Here is a 15,698-nt window from a genome sequence, read left to right as displayed (position 1 = left end):
TCGATGTTCCTTTCATTTACTTTGCAAGATGACGGGGCAGACGAGATATGCGTCGGCATGTAGCGATTCTTTTATCGTTGTCCTCCCCGGTTCTCTCCTGTTGGTGTCTGGTTTAGTACTTCGTGCTTCTCCTGGTCACAAATCTCCGTTATTCAAGTTAATGATGTATTTGGTCAAATGTGGATGCTGAATGTGCTGTTTTGAAATAATATTTCGCTACTTACGTCTGGTCTGAAGCAATCATCATACGTCGTGACTTTTTGATAAACTACGGGCCGAGCTCGATTTATATATAAGCTGCCACCGAGAATATGTGGGAACATCCGGGAAGTCAGTTACCCTGAACACTGGAAGAATCCATCGAAGTAATTCCCGATTGATTAGGAGCCCAGTGGAATGGATTTCTAACTCCAAGCTTTATGTTGCTAGTGATAGCCCTGATTTTCATCTGCAATTTCTGATCTCATTCACACACAAGGCCAAAATGCAAATAGGGCGCCTTTCATACAATGAAGGCCGGCTGGCCCAATGGCAAGGCGCTTGACTACGAATCAAGAGATTGCAGGTTCGACCCCTGCGTCGGTCAAATTTTTTATGCATTTTTGCATTCAGTCTCATCTGCTGGCACTTATTTAAGAGCCGTCTGAAAAGAAAATAAATCGTAGATCTCATTTTCTTTCTGTCCTTTTTTGTTCTGGTGGTCGACGAGTGGATCTAGAGACCATGGTAATCGTTCACCTAGCCATGGCTACGCTGTAAATGATCCCATGCAAAAGCCCTAGCAATATTCAAACCTACGTCTGGAATGCGCACGGGACCATAGTAAGCCCACCGGGTGTTTCCCCAGTCGGCAAGACTCTCAAAGTTTTGATCCCCGGCAGCGGTCTCGTTGAAGACGATGAATGGCTGGACTCAGGTCGTAGATCCGGGTTGTGAGATTGGAGAACCTGCGACCCTGCGCTCTTCGACGGGCTTTCTGAAAACCCAGTGCTGGTGACCCTGGTAACTCGGATTTGAGGTATTTGACAGGGGCAGATTGGACCATGCGTCCCGTTGGGTTTCTGAGGACGATCAGATTAGGATATTGCTTTCCATCGCCGATCTCCCGGAAATCAAACGCGAGATTCAAGATAAACAAAAATAAAATCGATTAGGGGAGGCTTGTAGGGTATTAGAAGAGATTAGCGGCGCGGGAGATGGAGAGGTAAAAGAAGTGACAAAAGGAGAGCAGGTAGGTGGTGGGAAGCTCCGACGAAAGTAGCGGATAGGTACGGTGGCAAGGCAACGAGTATCGCCGCAACGATAGATAATACAGCGTCAGAGGAGGGTGACATGGCAAGAGAACGGCAGTGCCTGTTTCGAGGCCTGAAGGCAATCGTCACCTTCGGCGATGTCTCGCAACGATTACCTGAAGAGGAAGCACATAGACAGAGGCCACGAGCAACAACCGGGCGTACATGGTTAATGGAAGTGGGCAAGTTCGATACCCTCTATTAGAATCAGAAACACCAGTTCTATTCAAATTAACACCCGTCAAAGAGGAGAGCGAAGAATAGAACATATAGAAAAGGAAGCAATTATGCAAACGAAGAAGAGAATCCGTGCCAACAAGGAACATGTACCGTAGAATGAAAAGCCAGTGCATATGTGCAGCAGAATGGGATAGAGGGAACACACCGGAATATGCAGGGTCATCACGGCATCAACTCTAACAAGGGAGAGGGAGATAGATAGTAGGAGAGGTGGCGAAGATGGTAGAGAAAAGGCACAAGTCTCATGGAAGATGTGGAATACTAGACCGAACCGCGGCAATGGGTATCTTCGTTGCCAGAACGCCGGGGACCATGAAAGGGTTTAAACATGACAGAAGGGAGGGGAAAGGGAATCGGTCGGAGAAATCAGACGAGGAAAGGACGCCGGAGGAGATGTGACGTTATTAGGGCACGAGGAGAAGAATGAGTAGCCTGCTGGCATATCAGAGACTGGGGAGAAGGGGAGAGGCAGTGGGTTGTTTCTGGATGGTAGTTGGTGATGAGCGCCATGGAAATTATACAGAACAGAAGCAAGGACAAGAGTAAACGTACCTTTAGGACCCATTCTGGCCTTTCGCCTTCTCCTTGGTCTCGTTGAGCTCGTGCATCTGCATCACCCACTTCATCTTGCCCTCAGTGTCCTTAAGATCTTTGATCGCAGCATCGATCATAGAATTATTGGCATGCGCCCGCTCAATGGTCTCCCGAAGCTCGTTGTCCTTGGTCTCCTTGTAGGCGGCGTGGCTGGCCATCAGCTTCTCATGCATGTCTTTCAGTCCCTCAATCTCCCGGTTCTTCTGGTCCGTGATAACCGCCAACCGCTCCATTTTGACCTGCTGATCTTTATGCGCTACTGCCATGGTCTGCACTTCGGTGACCAGAGCTCTGACCCGCCGACTGAGGTCCGCTTTCTCGCGCTTCGTCGCGCCGGAGAGAGCCTCGTATTGTGTCGCATGGTACTTGGCAAGTTCCTGCGAATGAGCCTGTTCGCGATTGTGGTTCTCGCGTTCCTCGCGCATGGTCTCGTTGGTCTTGCTCGCGACCGCTTCGGCGCCCTGGCGTTTGGTGCGCTCGGCGTGCAGCTCGGCGCGCAACTCCTCTACTTTCCGGTCTTTCCGCGTCATGGAGATGAGGTTGGTGTCGTTGACTTGTTCGAGGTTGCGCAGACGCTCGGCCATGTTCTGTAGTTGGATCTTGAGAGTCTCGTTGGACCGCTGAGTTTCCTCAGCGCGGGAGCGGTATAAGCTGAACTCGCGGGTCAGGCGGGCAATCTCCTCCTGCAGGTTATGAATGACGCGGCCGGATTTTCCAGTCGCCGCAGCATGGCCAACGGCAGACCATTCTGTGGGCGCATCGCCATTAGGGGAACCATTAGCGTTCGGGCTCGCGGAGGGGATAGGAGCTTGCGGCGGAGAGGTGTGAGAATCTGTCCCGCGATCGAGCAGGGTCAGTATGTGCGATGAAGCAGGGCATAGACGGAAGGGCTGGAACCAACCTCTGAGGCCATCAGCGGGCACCGATCCATCCTCAAAAAAGCCGTTAATCTGGTGCATATTCAATTGCGTGTCCACATGTGGAAGGTTGACCTGCGGCGCTTCTGCGGGGAGGGAGGATAATGAGTCAGTACTGATCGAATTCCTTGAATTGAGTTTGCGAGGGAGCCTAGAAGAGGCATAACCCGCCCCAGATGCGCATGTTGACGCCTGCGACGATAACAGCCGTGACGACCGCGACGTGTCTCGGTCAGAGGGGCAAGAAGCGGTGGGTTGAGACGGGAGCTGGAACAGCAGGTGATGGGGTTTTTCTGTAGGTGCACGTAAAGATTTGGGATCGTGGAAGGGACCGCCTACCGCTATTGAATCTGAGCTGTGCTAGATGGGAAGTGGTCGACTTGTTGCGGCGACTAAGCATCGCCGACTCCGCGTGTAAACCTCGGGATTTTATTGCGACATCCCCTCAGGACGAGTAGACCGCCGGCGCAACTGAGGGCGGATCGAAATAGCGGCGACGATCAATTAATGCGAGAGAACGAGGGTCCAAAAACACCAAAAAAAACTAAGGGATTGACACGAAGGTCAAAAAGAGGAGGGCGGTGGCGCGGATGTTGAAGGAAAGGAGGAGAGGGTCTGTTGGAGCTGTCGATGGCTCTGTGTTCCACCAGCTCCGCTGATTATTGACATCCGTCAGGAACGCCACGCACTAATGCGGCCGCTAAGCACTGATAGGCGAACCACATCCACAGGCACGGAACCTTTGCCGGCCCATTCATATACCCTGGGCTAACACCGAACGGCATGTCACATCAAGAGATCAGACAAGGCAGATTCACCCGACCGGTTTGACGTAAGTGGAGGATATAGGGGAGAACTAGAGACGTGAAACAATTGAATTACCACACAACGCCTGACCAATGGCCGCCTATCAATGATATCAAGGGGGTATTGGATGTATATACATCAAGGTAGCCCAGTCCACTGTTGCAAAGAAGTAGACATGGAAAGGTGTTTTTGACGAGCGACTTGCAATATAGTATCCCATCCAGGGGCCGTACAATTTACTGAACCAGATAAACCAGCAGACCCAGAGCACCCACGACGAGCTCTGAGTAGGAGCGCAGAGGCGAAGCAGCACCACTTTGCATGCTCCCAGTGGCGGTGGCCTCCTTGCCATTCATAATATGGCTGGTCTCGAAGGGCACGGTGGCAGTCACGGAGCTAGTGACCGTAGTCGAAGAGGCCGGACTGCTAAAAGGGGCCACGGCCGACGAGCTGATCAGGGGCTTGCTTGTCGTGGGACTGGCCTGTGTGGCCGAATTACCGCTGGTGGTGTCGCTGCTCTGCGCAGAGTTGGTGTTGATGGCGCTCTTCGTCTGCGATGACTCGGACGACACTTGCTTCTCTGCGGGACCGGCCTTGAGAAGGGCAGAGTAGTTCGCCTCGCCGCCCTGGCGGATCTGGAAAGCATAGTCCTCGCCACTCTTAACATTGTCACCGGGAGTCCAGGTGAAGGTGCCATCCTTGGCCTGAGCGGTGATGACCTCCACATCATGCAGGTTACCGGAAGTGCCTTTACGCAGGGTAAGAGTGACAGGCTAGATGCAGCCATCCGAGTCAGCGCACCCAGTCCTCTAAGCTCCAGAGGATACAAGCATTTACCTGGTCGGGCGCACCGCCAGCCCATGTTAGAGTGACAGGCTTTCCGGCCTGGATATCCTTCGGCCAGGCCGTGAAGGCGAGAGGATCGTTGGCGTAGGCGACAGCAAAGAGGGTAGCCGACACGGCAAGGACACTTGTAAAATGCATGCTGAAAGAAAAAGGAACGAATGGATGAGATTCGGGTATTAAGGAAAGTAGGCCGTGAGATGAGAAACGCGCATAGGATGTCGACGTCAAAAGCAAAGCGGATAGAGTATCAAAACAGAAAGTCAGGATGCCAGTGGCGCATCACGATTCTTTATCTAGCTGCAAGAAACTCCCGGATCTCTTCACGCCCCGCATGTTGAGCTTGGATTCTAGTGTGCTGGTATATTTGTTGTTGATACTGAACTGCGCAACTGCGCAACTACGCATGGGAGAGAATGTCACATTCCGGGGCTGTTGAAGTGGGCTTCAATCTTGAACCCATTGGAGCATCCCCCGTAATGCTTCAAGAATTCCGCCCAATAGGCGGTCGGAATTTTGAGAGCAGACTTCCCCTTTGACAATCTTGCTTCTGGCATATTACAGTTTCAGCGTTCTGTTCAAGAGCTGTCATGCTGGATAGAACGGTTGGATCACAAAGTATTAGCATCGCCCGTTTGCCCAACGCTAAACACCAAGAACATTTGATGTAGTGCATGTGCTCATCATGAATAGCAAGTAAGAATTGACCCTAGGAGGCAGCAGAATGGCTCGTTCGGACCTGAGGAATGCTATCCCTTCCCGAAGTGTTTCGAGCTGCAACCGACAGCTTTCTGGAGCTATCATCACAAATAATGCATTTAGGCGAGCATTGCTCAAGAAAAACCTGTGCTGTGAGTATCATACCAAGGGATGGTCAGTGTCTTAGTTTTATACCAAAGTTGTGACCCGGAGGTGGCAGCTCAGTCAATCATATAATCTGCAAGGGCGACCGCCTGCGGGGTTTGACGTCCATGCACATCGAAGCCCCAGAATCTTTGTTCGAAAGGAGAATACCACGGTTCGAACAAGAGCAAATGACTATTTTTAACAGCGAAATGCCTCTAGTCGCGTGACCCAAACATAGGCCTCTTCGCTACTGCGATGAGTGTTCTGGACGATCTATGACTACCTATTTAGAGCCACGTCGACAGCGCCATCTCCACAGAACTTCTTTTGAGCAGCCTTGTATTGGCTATACCAATGCCAATCACAAGTTGGAAGATAAAGTCAGAATGTCTCCTCGCCCTGGCACGGGCTTCTGGAGCTGGAGATGGTTATCTCTGTGATGACCCCGCGCACATCGCGGTCTCCCTACGAACTATACTTGACGGATCATTGCAATAGCATATACGGTATCTTCTGACCGGTTCTCTCACCGTGAATAGGAATTGCTTCAATTATTCGCCAAGCGCTCCATGGAATCCCTATGTCTGTCCCGAGGCCAATCTCTATGAGTGTTAGGTACGCTGCCTTCCCACGAAGGGCAGCCCTGACGTCTAAGCTGCGACATCATCGCCCGGCAAACATGTGAAAACCACATTAAATCGTGCAGCGATGACGAAATATACATAGGTTACATGGGCAGGTGACTCGAGGCATCCATGATATTCCTCCCTTTGCCTTCCCTTGCAGTCCCCAGCTTCATCTTTGCGGAAGCCACTCTTCTACCTTGCTCTTTGGCACGCAGCCTTCTATTTTGGCACATATTTTCTCCAGTCCCAGCCCGTCCATTCATCTGAAATCAAGGACGACCACGCTCTTAACCCCGAGGACGACGACCGGTCCCAGTCGGACTCCTCGAGCGACGGCGTCCACGAGTTCAGCACTCGGGCCTGGTTCCTCGAGAACCCGGAGCCACCACGCCGAGCAGAGCTCCAGATTGCCCTGGATGGCTTCCACGAAGCCATCTCAGCAATACGGCCTAACCAGCTGCAGCAATCGACCTTGGACCCGGCCCGTGTAGAAGCTGCCCGCCGCGGGGCCGTAAATATCTTCGCCCAGGACCAATCATCTCTAGAGCGCGCCGAAACTCTGCGCATGGCTCAAGCCCACCACGGACAATACTGGTGGATCCCGTTTTGGGCCGTCCTGTACGAAGAGCAACTCGTACCGCATGTAGTCCAGCGGATGCTGCCTACCTACGCTGCGTCAAGCGGTTGATCAACGCTCACCAGCGGCTTCTTGAGCAGCCGTTTGACGGGGTGACAGCCATGGTGGATGGTGCTGAGTCTGACCGCGACATCTTCGGCTTTTGTGCGCCTCTTTGAAGAGGGAAACCGACTGTGCGCCGTGCGCTGCCTACGAGTCTGTGTTACCCTCGAGTGCCTCCGGGAGAACACCGGAGCAAGCCCTGGTCATTGGCAGAGCAAGGGGCGAGCTCGTGTACGGCTTCTTCGCGCTCCGGCCAAACGGTCACTGCCGATCGGTGGCCCCTGGTTACGTCGCAAATGGCCGAAGCATGACCATGATGCCCGTGAACGGCTCTGGGGTGTCCACAGACGCGCTGTTGATGGTCCTGATGGGAATCGATAGTATGCCTGACCGGTTCGGCGATATACTGGGTGTTTAAAGCTGACTTTTGTATCCAGTAATCCGTGCCGCGGACCGTCAGTGAAAGGCCCTGTATTGGGATATCAGCTCTCCGCTTGCCTCGCCGGTGTAAGTAATATCCATTGCGTGCTTTGATGGCATCTGGGATTTTTCATGTCGACTTTGTATCTGAAGCGATGTCTAGATGAACGGATCCTAGCATCACTTTCTGCTTGGCTTGCGGCATCAGAAATGCTCAGTTTGTTCTCTCTTAGTGGTGTAAGATGGGAAGGGGAAAGTGGTTGGTGGAATGGACAAATATCTTTTTGTGGGGATGGGCATGGGATGCCGGTAGATAGCTTAGGGGACGAACAAGAAGGGTTTGTACAAAAAATTTAGTATTGAGAACGCCCGTAACATCTAAGTGTATATGCATAAGTGATAAAGAACTTAGGATGGCTAAAAAACTAAGGGTGGTCAGGAACTCAAGACGAAAAATCCCATAGTCCACGCATGAAGGAGCCGGGCCCAGAGTCCAAATCGCCATCTTCCTGCAGCAACCGATCCGTAAAGATACGCTTGGGGATTTGGTATTCGACCACGGGGGTCTTCCTCAGCGGCTTCTCCCCCGTGCCGAGCTCGCCCTGCACCATACCCTGATAGGTATGATCGAGGAAGTCTTCCAGGTTATAGGCCTGCTTTGTGAACTGCTCGGAGATAATACGGGCAATGGCAGCGACGTTGGGGTGGTAATGAGACTGGAGAGTCTCAATTTCCCAGAGACTGCTTTCGATGGCATTGGTGCGGATAGGGTCCGTCTCGTTCGGATCGAATGGGTCGTCCATGCCCTCGGCCTCAAGCTCTGCTGCCAGCTTCTTGTCACGGACCTCACGGTGCATCATGAACGTGCAGGTGGGGTGGCTCTTGAAGAGGTTGTACATGAAGGGGACGATGACTACGATAGCCGAGGGTGGCGCATTGAGCGCGAGACGGGAGAGACGCTTAATGAAGCTTGCCACGAGGGTAGCCGGAAGATGGGTCGAGGCGAGGAAAGTGTTTAGCAGGCGGAAGAATCGTGATCGGTGCTTGGAGTGCAGAAGGTCTGCGTCAAGGAGCGAGTATAATTTGGCGTAGAATTGCGGGTAGTCCAGGTTCTTCTCTTGGATAAGGTAGAAGAGACCGGACAGAGCAAGGAGAGACATGGCACCGCCCTCGTTGTACGAATCCGTGAGGAAGTCCATCAAAAGTTCAGGTCTGGTGAACCAGGGCTCGATGTTATGCACCATAATGCGAAGAAGGGCTTTCCGCTGCGCTTGGGAGAGGTTATTCCGAAGAATGGCCAGCCATGCTTCTTGCGCTCGCCTTTTGTGTCCATGAACAGTGCGAAGGCGCTTGTTGGTCGGGTCGGGTTTCGCGAAAAAGTCATCGAAGTCAAACTCGTACTCGGCCGGCGGTACGTCGTCGCATGCCGAGAGTAGGGAAATGAGGGTTTCGATGGTGTCGGGCTTTCGCCGAACAGCTGCATACTCACTATATTGAATGAGTCCATGCAAAGAAAAAGAAGGGTAGTCAGGTGGGGGACGTACGCTATTTGTCCAAATGTTTGGTATCGAATATCCTCATATTCTTTCATAAACTTGGCCACAAATTCGGACCGCACATCCTGGCCATCCCGGGCCTCAATAAGGGCCTCAAAGATGTCCTTAAACAGACCAGACCAGATAGCGCTGTCTGCTCCGGGAATGTGTGTAATGTATTCTTTCACGAGGCGCATGCTCAGAGTAAGGGCCGTAACCTGGTGATCGATTAGCTCAAGCCTTATGAATCTATAACCACCAAAGATTGCTGCACCTACCTGGGAAGTTGTGTCGGCCTCGCGGATGATCAACAACAGTGCACGCTGATATTCCGCGCACCGCTCCTTCAGCCATGCCACTACAATCTTCTCATTCTCGGCGTCGCGACTGCTCTCAGACAGGTTGCCCGCAGCCATCAATCGACTGAATACTCGGCATAGCGAGACAGCCACTGCAAGCTCGGGATTTTTGGCGGACTTCTCCACATTCAGCATCGAAATTAGAGTGGCAATGTTGTTGTAGTATTTGCGCGACTCTGCAATCTGGTTCTCCAGCTCTTGAACATTTGACAAGGTCTCGGCAAAGCCGTCCTCCTCGGCCACGGCGCGGCGCTTGGACGAGGGAGCACCTGAATTCTTGGTGCTCTTGCGCTTCTTCGAGCTCGGGGCCTCTATCGGTGGAGGCATTTTTGGCAAGTAGGAACACTGCTGGCGTGATCTCAGATCTACCTTGACTTTTTTTCGGCGCAATGGGATTTTTTGGAGCTCGGCGCCGGATTTTTCCGCCGCACGACGCTACCGCCCAAATCGGCTAGCGTGTGCAAGCCCGTCCTAGCCGTCCCGACCTCAAGTCTCCTCTCCGAATCACCCACCCTATTCACAGGATCTTTCTATCCGCAACAATGGCTTCGCGTCTTGCTAAGAGCGCAATCGGTACGCCGCTTATTACTCTCGTGAGATCGCCTCAATGTATCCAGATAGCTGACTGGTTCCCACTCTAGGCGCCGCCCGGCTGCGGCCGACCGTTACCGTCCGTGTCCCTGCCGTCACTGCCCTGACTTCGACCCGCGCGGCCTCCAGCGTGCCTTCCGAGGAGCCTGCTAAGAAGGCTCAGTCGATCCTCGACGCTGTTCCCGGCAACTCTCTGGTGTCCAAGACTGCCACCCTGTCCGCCGCCGCCGGTCTGTCCATCGCCGCCATCAGCAACGAGCTCTATGTGATGAACGAGGAGACTGTCGCCGCCTTCTGTCTTCTCTCCGTCTTCACTGCCGTTGCCAAGTACGGTGGCCCTGCCTACAGCGAGTGGGCTAAGGGTCAGGTCCAGAAGCACAAGGACATCCTGAACGCTGCCCGTGCCGACCACACCAATGCCGTCCAGCAACGCATTAACAACGTGAAGGAGATGTCCGGCGTTGTCGAGGTCACCAAGCAGCTGTTTGCTGTCTCCAAGGTAGGCATCCAGAGCCCATTCTACCCGAACGGAGTTATATTCCGGGGAAAAGAATGTACATGATCTGACCTCTCTTGGCGATTTACAGGAGACCGCCCAGCTTGAGGCTCAGGCCTACGAGCTCGAGCAGCGCACCGCTCTCGCTGCTGAGGCCAAGACTGTCCTTGACTCCTGGGTCCGCTATGAGGGCCAGGTTAAGCAGCGCCAGCAGCGTGAGCTTGCCGAGTCCATTATCGCCAAGATCCAGAAGGAGCTCGAGAACCCCAAGGTTCTGCAGCAGATCCTCCAGCAGAGCGTTGCCGATGTTGAGCGTGAGTGCCACCGCCGAAACTTAACGAGCGCGCCCGATTGAGCACGTATTAACGGTTAATAGGCATCATGACGTCCAAGGCCTAATTGAATGGACTCCAGTGGCTCCCTCGGCTATTGCCAATGTGTACAAAACTATAGGGGCTATTTGCATCTGCTGAGTTAGAATTGCAATACCATTTCTTTTATCGACCATAAGTTTTCACGCATGTCGGGGTTGCGGGCTGTTCCCTCAGGCTTGTTTCCAATCCTGGCATTTGTGGCCACTTTGTGGCTTCGCGTAGTATCTACAACCCCCATCAATTTGAATAGCGTAAGGGTCCTGATCCCGGTTCTGCTTGAAAATTATAAGATCATGTATATCTACGAGTTCGTGATGTGAGCGCATTGCATCTGCCGGGCATAGATGAAGTTTTTATCGAGTCCTCTCAAATCCTTGCGTGGTGGCCCTAGCTGGCTTCATCGGCCCGCAACTATTCGTAGTACAGGATATACAAGTTTTATGATCACCGAGGGGAATCTTCCGATTCGGTGGATTGGGATAGCTTGCCTCTGTTGACGGGCTGGGGATACACCGTTGCATTATGCCTGGGTGCTAGGGTTTGATACGGCAATGTGGTTATCAATCAGTCGGCTACGCGCTAAGGACGCAGGGACCGACACAGCACGCCACATGTGGGACATGAATGTATAGGATCTATAAAACTACCGAAATCATAACAAAGTCCTTCTTGTGCTATTTATTAGCTCCTATTGCTTACTTGCCCTGCTTACTTGTCCTGCTATGTCTAGCGTTGCATCATCTAAGCGCCCCCATTTAGTTTAGCCGCCGAGCGCGACCCAATGGAACGGACGGCTCTCCGCAACGGCAGCCCCCAACACAGCCTGGTCTAGCTCAAAGCTCATGTTACTATTCTTAATGCGGCTGGAACTTCGCTCTTGAATCTTCCCTGCCTAGTTGAAAGACAGAGGTTGTGTTTCTCCATCTCCCTCTCACTCTCTCTTCCTCTCACTCTCTCTCACTCTCTCTCACTCACACAGCGTGCAACCTTGATCCGCTTTTCAAATTCAGCGCTCTCCGCATTGCACCCGCATCGCACATCGTATATCGCAGATCATATACCGCAGATCGATATACCCCAAGATGCCCTCGCTACGAGATATCTTACACAAGCGTGAAGGCCTCAACGAGAGGACCCAAGCACCAACTATCAACACACAGAACCTCCCATCCTCCCCGCCAACCCCGGAGATCACCCTCCTCCGCTCCGACACCTTCAGCCAAGAAGTAATCAGCCCGCCAGCACACCCAGACGACGAGCGCTACCTGGACACGCTCGCTACACCAGACTCCCCCCCCCCCTCCCCAACGACCTCGCGCCGCAGTTTCCAATTCTTCCACCGCTCCGGATCGATGCGCTCGGTCTCCAGTCCCTCTCCGCCCCGCCCCCGCGGCGAGCGGCGCCTCTCGAACCTGCTCCCCCACCGCGGCCGCAGCAACTCGCAAGAGTCGTCCGCGAATATCCCAGAGGGTTTGCCGCAGATTGCGGACGAGGAGGGTGTTGATAAACAGGAGCGCGAGGCACAATGGGAGAAGCGGGCTACGGTGTTGGTGCAGAAGAATCCGCACTTCGGACAGTCGCTTTCATCGCCGCTGCTGTCGGACGGCGATTTGTCATTGCCAGGCGGGCAGGGGAGGTCGAGGAGCTCGAGTCGGAGCCGTGTTGGAGACCCGCAGGATGATGTAAGTTGGAAACTTAGAGAAGGCTGGAGAGTGTAAATGTGTTGCTGATTATTCGTTCAGGTTAATATCCAGGAGGCCATTCGGCTGCATGAAGAGGGTGGTGAGTGCAAAGATTGGACATTTTCCGTTTGTGATATACTAATAATCCTGATGTAGATCTTGGACGATCGACCCAGATGTTTGGCCAACTCGCCGACCTCAACGGTCATAATAACCCCCTCAGCCAAGTGCTCTACGGCTTGGCCCTTAGGTAAGACCGTATTTATTGAACTGATCATGTCTTCGCATAATGCTCATATCGTGTAGACACGGTTGGGGCTGCACTAAAGACGAAGTACGCGCGGTCACATATCTTTCCGCGGCGGCAACAAACTCCGCGGCTGTCGAGTCGGAGGCTTTACGCGCAGGCATGAAGAAGGGCGGTGTCGCGAAAGGCGAGCTGGTACTCGCTATTTTCGAGCTTGCAAACTGCTTCCGCATGGGCTGGGGCGTGCAGAAAGATCCCGCCGCGGCAAGGCAGTATTATGAGACTGCTGCGAACCTGGGTGATACCGATGCCATGGATCAGGCTGCGTGGTGTTATCTCGAGGGATTCGGGGGAAAGAAGGATAAGGTTAGTATCGCCTTTCTTGAGAGATGAGTGGAGAGAGGACTAAGGCTTATATATGCGGAATTATAGTTCAAGGCAGCCAAGTACTACCGACTGGCTGAGGAGAACGGGAGTCCTACCGTTGGGAACTCTTGGCAAGTTGCTCTAGGAATTCTAGGGAATCATCTGTTGCTAATTTGCCGTGTTACAGGATTTGGAAAGAAAAATACAATCCCAAATGAAGGGGTTCTGTAGCATCACTAAGCTCTAATATGGTCGGTTTCTACCAGTGCCAGGCGGCTATGTGTGATGATTTCCTGCAGAATCTGGATCGTGAATCTTCGCATTTTTCAAAATATCGCAGGATGCCTACCTCCTGTACCTTATTAATGTTTTCTGTCCACAGTACATGACTCTATGAAGCCCAATGAAGTACCTGTCTATCTATTGATTTCCTCTCTAACACGGTATATGCACCATACTTACTGTAACTGGCCGTTTCTAGACATTATGGTAGTGTAGACCTTCGGATCTCAAACCTTCCTCGACTTTCCATCAACTGTACCTTCCCAATTTCCCCGCATTCTGTAAGGTTTCTGTTTCCCAGGTCTGGCAAGCCATGAAGCCACGAAACCCACCCCCAAGCCCGGGGCCTCCTAATCCGCTACCGTCGGCGACGCAGCGGGACGAGACGCTGTCCAACGTGAGTAGATCAGCTTCCAGCCTTCCAACCAAGAACCACGCACATTTCTTCTCCTGCCGTAAATCCCACGAGATGATAACACAGGATTTGCGGAAACAAAGGCTTCGAATCCAACGGGCATGACTACTGCGGCAAAACCTTCACCACCCCGTCAACTATCACGTCTCGTTAAAAAGCGTAGTATCCTGTGGTACCACCCCACTTTACTTACGGACTGAATCGATAGAAAGATCCCGTATGTCGTATCCATCGATGCGAAGGCAGCCTTCGTTAAGGTTGTAGAATCGGAACAAGAGCCAAAAGACTGTTCATTTCCCTCCCCCAGACTCGCCAACCAACGCGGTCGTGGTTCTAGCTTGACAGCTGAAAGAAAGTCCATTCAATGCTGGTTTCCGCTCATTGTACGAAAACGTCGCATTCTCGAATCTAATATCGCCGCTACACATGGCCAGCGGAGTAGAGTGAGGGCTATCTACAACGGTAGGCTGCTTTTGGAAAAGCTCCAACATACGCTCTGAATCGATCAGAGTTACGTGGATAGGCCGAGATGCACCGGCCAAAGACATTAACGAGCTTCGTAAACCGGACATATACGTCATCATGGATATGAACTAGCCGGCAGAATGTTTGACCGATGGACACTTTATAGGCAACAATGAAGCACAGAATCAGAAAGCTGATCATGAAGAACGTATTCTGGCAGGTGCTCAACAACTCCAGAAAGAGAGAAAATAGGTTCTCGGCCTTTTGGCGTTCTTCGACGATAATGTGGTAGCGGTTGATCTCTTATTTCTCCGCATTGAAGTACTTGACTGTCTCGTATGACATCAGCGAATCATTTCTGAAGATAAAATATCAGTTCAAGTTGTTATCCTGTTGTGGCTTATTTGGCAGTTACTTGACCGCATTCTCTTCTAAAGAAGCGTTGACCATCCGTCGCCGAATCTTGGATCCCCTCTGCGTTAGGTGCGTAGTCATATAAAAATATCCGAATAACAAAATACTCAAAGCTAGAGTAGAGTGTGCGACAAAGTATAGCCAGAGACACCTAAATGCGATACCGAAATCAAAGAGCGCAGGAACTACTTGAAAGATCACCAGTTCCGAATATAGTAACCGATTTATCCTTGCTTAGGGCGGATAAATCCTCACCATTTCGCTTACCTAGGTGGAAGTCCAGTCTAAGGCTGTGCATATACTCGAAAGCGGCGATGGAGAGTTCCATGGAGGAATGCTGGCTCACCCGGTCCTAGAGAATGGAACGCATAGAATCAAGCAAGCCTTCCCCCCCTTGTAGCCACTTGTAGATAACATACATAAAATATTAGACCAGGGGCTGTCGAACGAGGTAGAAAGCTTCTCCGTAATGACTCCCATTTGATATGGTACTAGGACATTGACGACTCGCTGACAAACGATAAGACAAAAATAGACGAAAGCGATTACCTATAGACGGCGGGATTTTGATGGCTATATATAGGGGAAAAGGACCTTATAGCCCTTAAGGTACCTCCACTAGCTGGCCGAAGATACCCCGCCGGGGCATCCCGATAGATCCTGTAGCTCCGAAATTTCGACTCCCGGATCTCCATCGGTTGCTTCTTGGCCCTGCCCACTCTCTGTATTAGGAAAATCCAGAGGTTTAGTCGCCATAGGAGCATTATTTATCGGCTGAATGGCCGTTCGGTCACGAGTTTTCGAGGTACACTTGCTAGCGTAGAGGGCAACCAAAACCAGGAGTGTAACGATGCGCATATAGTTAGAGGACAACTAAATGTATTCCCAAGATCCGATTCTTCTCCAAAAATGGCCGCTGTTAATCCTTTTAAGAGCCGGCTTTGGGTGGGTAGGGATGAATATCGATGAGGATGCTCTGAAAATAGCGAGCTCAATGGGAATGGCAGCCGTCTACTATTGACCTTTTCGTTGAGGTCTAGGGATTTCAAATATTCAACTGCCAAATCAATTAGTTCCATATTGGTGAAGCTATTCGCAATTCTAAAAGTGGTCAAATATCGCGATATCGCGCGAGAGGTGGGGGCGTGGCGAAAGGTGGGGGCGTGTTCGATATCCGTATCCGCCGTGGCCGAAGCGGCGAATATCGT

The 15,698-nt window shown here is 52.0% G+C and overlaps 6 protein-coding genes across 6 annotated transcripts; 3 read left to right on the top strand and 3 right to left on the bottom strand.

The window, feature by feature from the left end:
* Window positions 1-2,086: 2,086 nt before the first annotated feature.
* N7482_008902 (uncharacterized protein) lies at window positions 2,087-3,085 on the bottom strand (the record flags this gene model as incomplete). The annotated part of the gene is made up of 1 exon (XM_056691026.1): window positions 2,087-3,085. The coding sequence occupies one exon, from the start codon at window positions 3,083-3,085 to the stop codon at window positions 2,087-2,089; it is 999 nt and encodes a 332-aa protein (XP_056540791.1).
* A 1,001-nt stretch (window positions 3,086-4,086) lies between these two features.
* On the bottom strand, window positions 4,087-4,834 carry N7482_008901 (GPI anchored serine-threonine rich family protein; the record flags this gene model as incomplete). The annotated part of the gene is made up of 2 exons (XM_056691025.1): window positions 4,087-4,623; window positions 4,688-4,834. 2 exons carry the CDS (start codon window positions 4,832-4,834, stop codon window positions 4,087-4,089), a joined length of 684 nt encoding a protein of 227 aa, XP_056540790.1.
* Window positions 4,835-5,563: 729 nt separating this feature from the next.
* Window positions 5,564-6,853, top strand: N7482_008900 (uncharacterized protein; the record flags this gene model as incomplete). The annotated part of the gene is made up of 2 exons (XM_056691024.1): window positions 5,564-5,566; window positions 6,326-6,853. The coding sequence occupies 2 exons, from the start codon at window positions 5,564-5,566 to the stop codon at window positions 6,851-6,853; spliced, it is 531 nt and encodes a 176-aa protein (XP_056540789.1).
* Window positions 6,854-7,707: 854 nt separating this feature from the next.
* noc4 (ribosome biosynthesis protein NOC4) lies at window positions 7,708-9,485 on the bottom strand (the record flags this gene model as incomplete). Its single annotated transcript, XM_056691023.1, has 3 exons — window positions 7,708-8,752; window positions 8,809-9,017; window positions 9,078-9,485. The coding sequence occupies 3 exons, from the start codon at window positions 9,483-9,485 to the stop codon at window positions 7,708-7,710; spliced, it is 1,662 nt and encodes a 553-aa protein (XP_056540788.1).
* Window positions 9,486-9,700: 215 nt separating this feature from the next.
* On the top strand, window positions 9,701-10,644 carry atp4 (F1F0 ATP synthase subunit 4; the record flags this gene model as incomplete). The annotated part of the gene is made up of 4 exons (XM_056691022.1): window positions 9,701-9,731; window positions 9,800-10,248; window positions 10,337-10,559; window positions 10,622-10,644. 4 exons carry the CDS (start codon window positions 9,701-9,703, stop codon window positions 10,642-10,644), a joined length of 726 nt encoding a protein of 241 aa, XP_056540787.1.
* A 1,057-nt stretch (window positions 10,645-11,701) lies between these two features.
* N7482_008897 (tetratricopeptide repeat protein) lies at window positions 11,702-13,132 on the top strand (the record flags this gene model as incomplete). The annotated part of the gene is made up of 6 exons (XM_056691021.1): window positions 11,702-12,301; window positions 12,362-12,401; window positions 12,458-12,551; window positions 12,608-12,914; window positions 12,981-13,045; window positions 13,102-13,132. 6 exons carry the CDS (start codon window positions 11,702-11,704, stop codon window positions 13,130-13,132), a joined length of 1,137 nt encoding a protein of 378 aa, XP_056540786.1.
* Between the last annotated feature and the right edge of the window lie 2,566 nt (window positions 13,133-15,698).

Source organism: Penicillium canariense, assembly GCF_028826845.1.
Source record: "Penicillium canariense strain IBT 26290 chromosome Unknown utg000006l_segment0_segment0, whole genome shotgun sequence".
In the NCBI taxonomy this organism is placed as follows: Eukaryota; Fungi; Ascomycota; class Eurotiomycetes; order Eurotiales; family Aspergillaceae; genus Penicillium; species Penicillium canariense.
The sequence above is the reverse complement of the archived record's forward strand: the minus strand, read 5'-3'. Positions and strand labels throughout refer to the sequence as shown.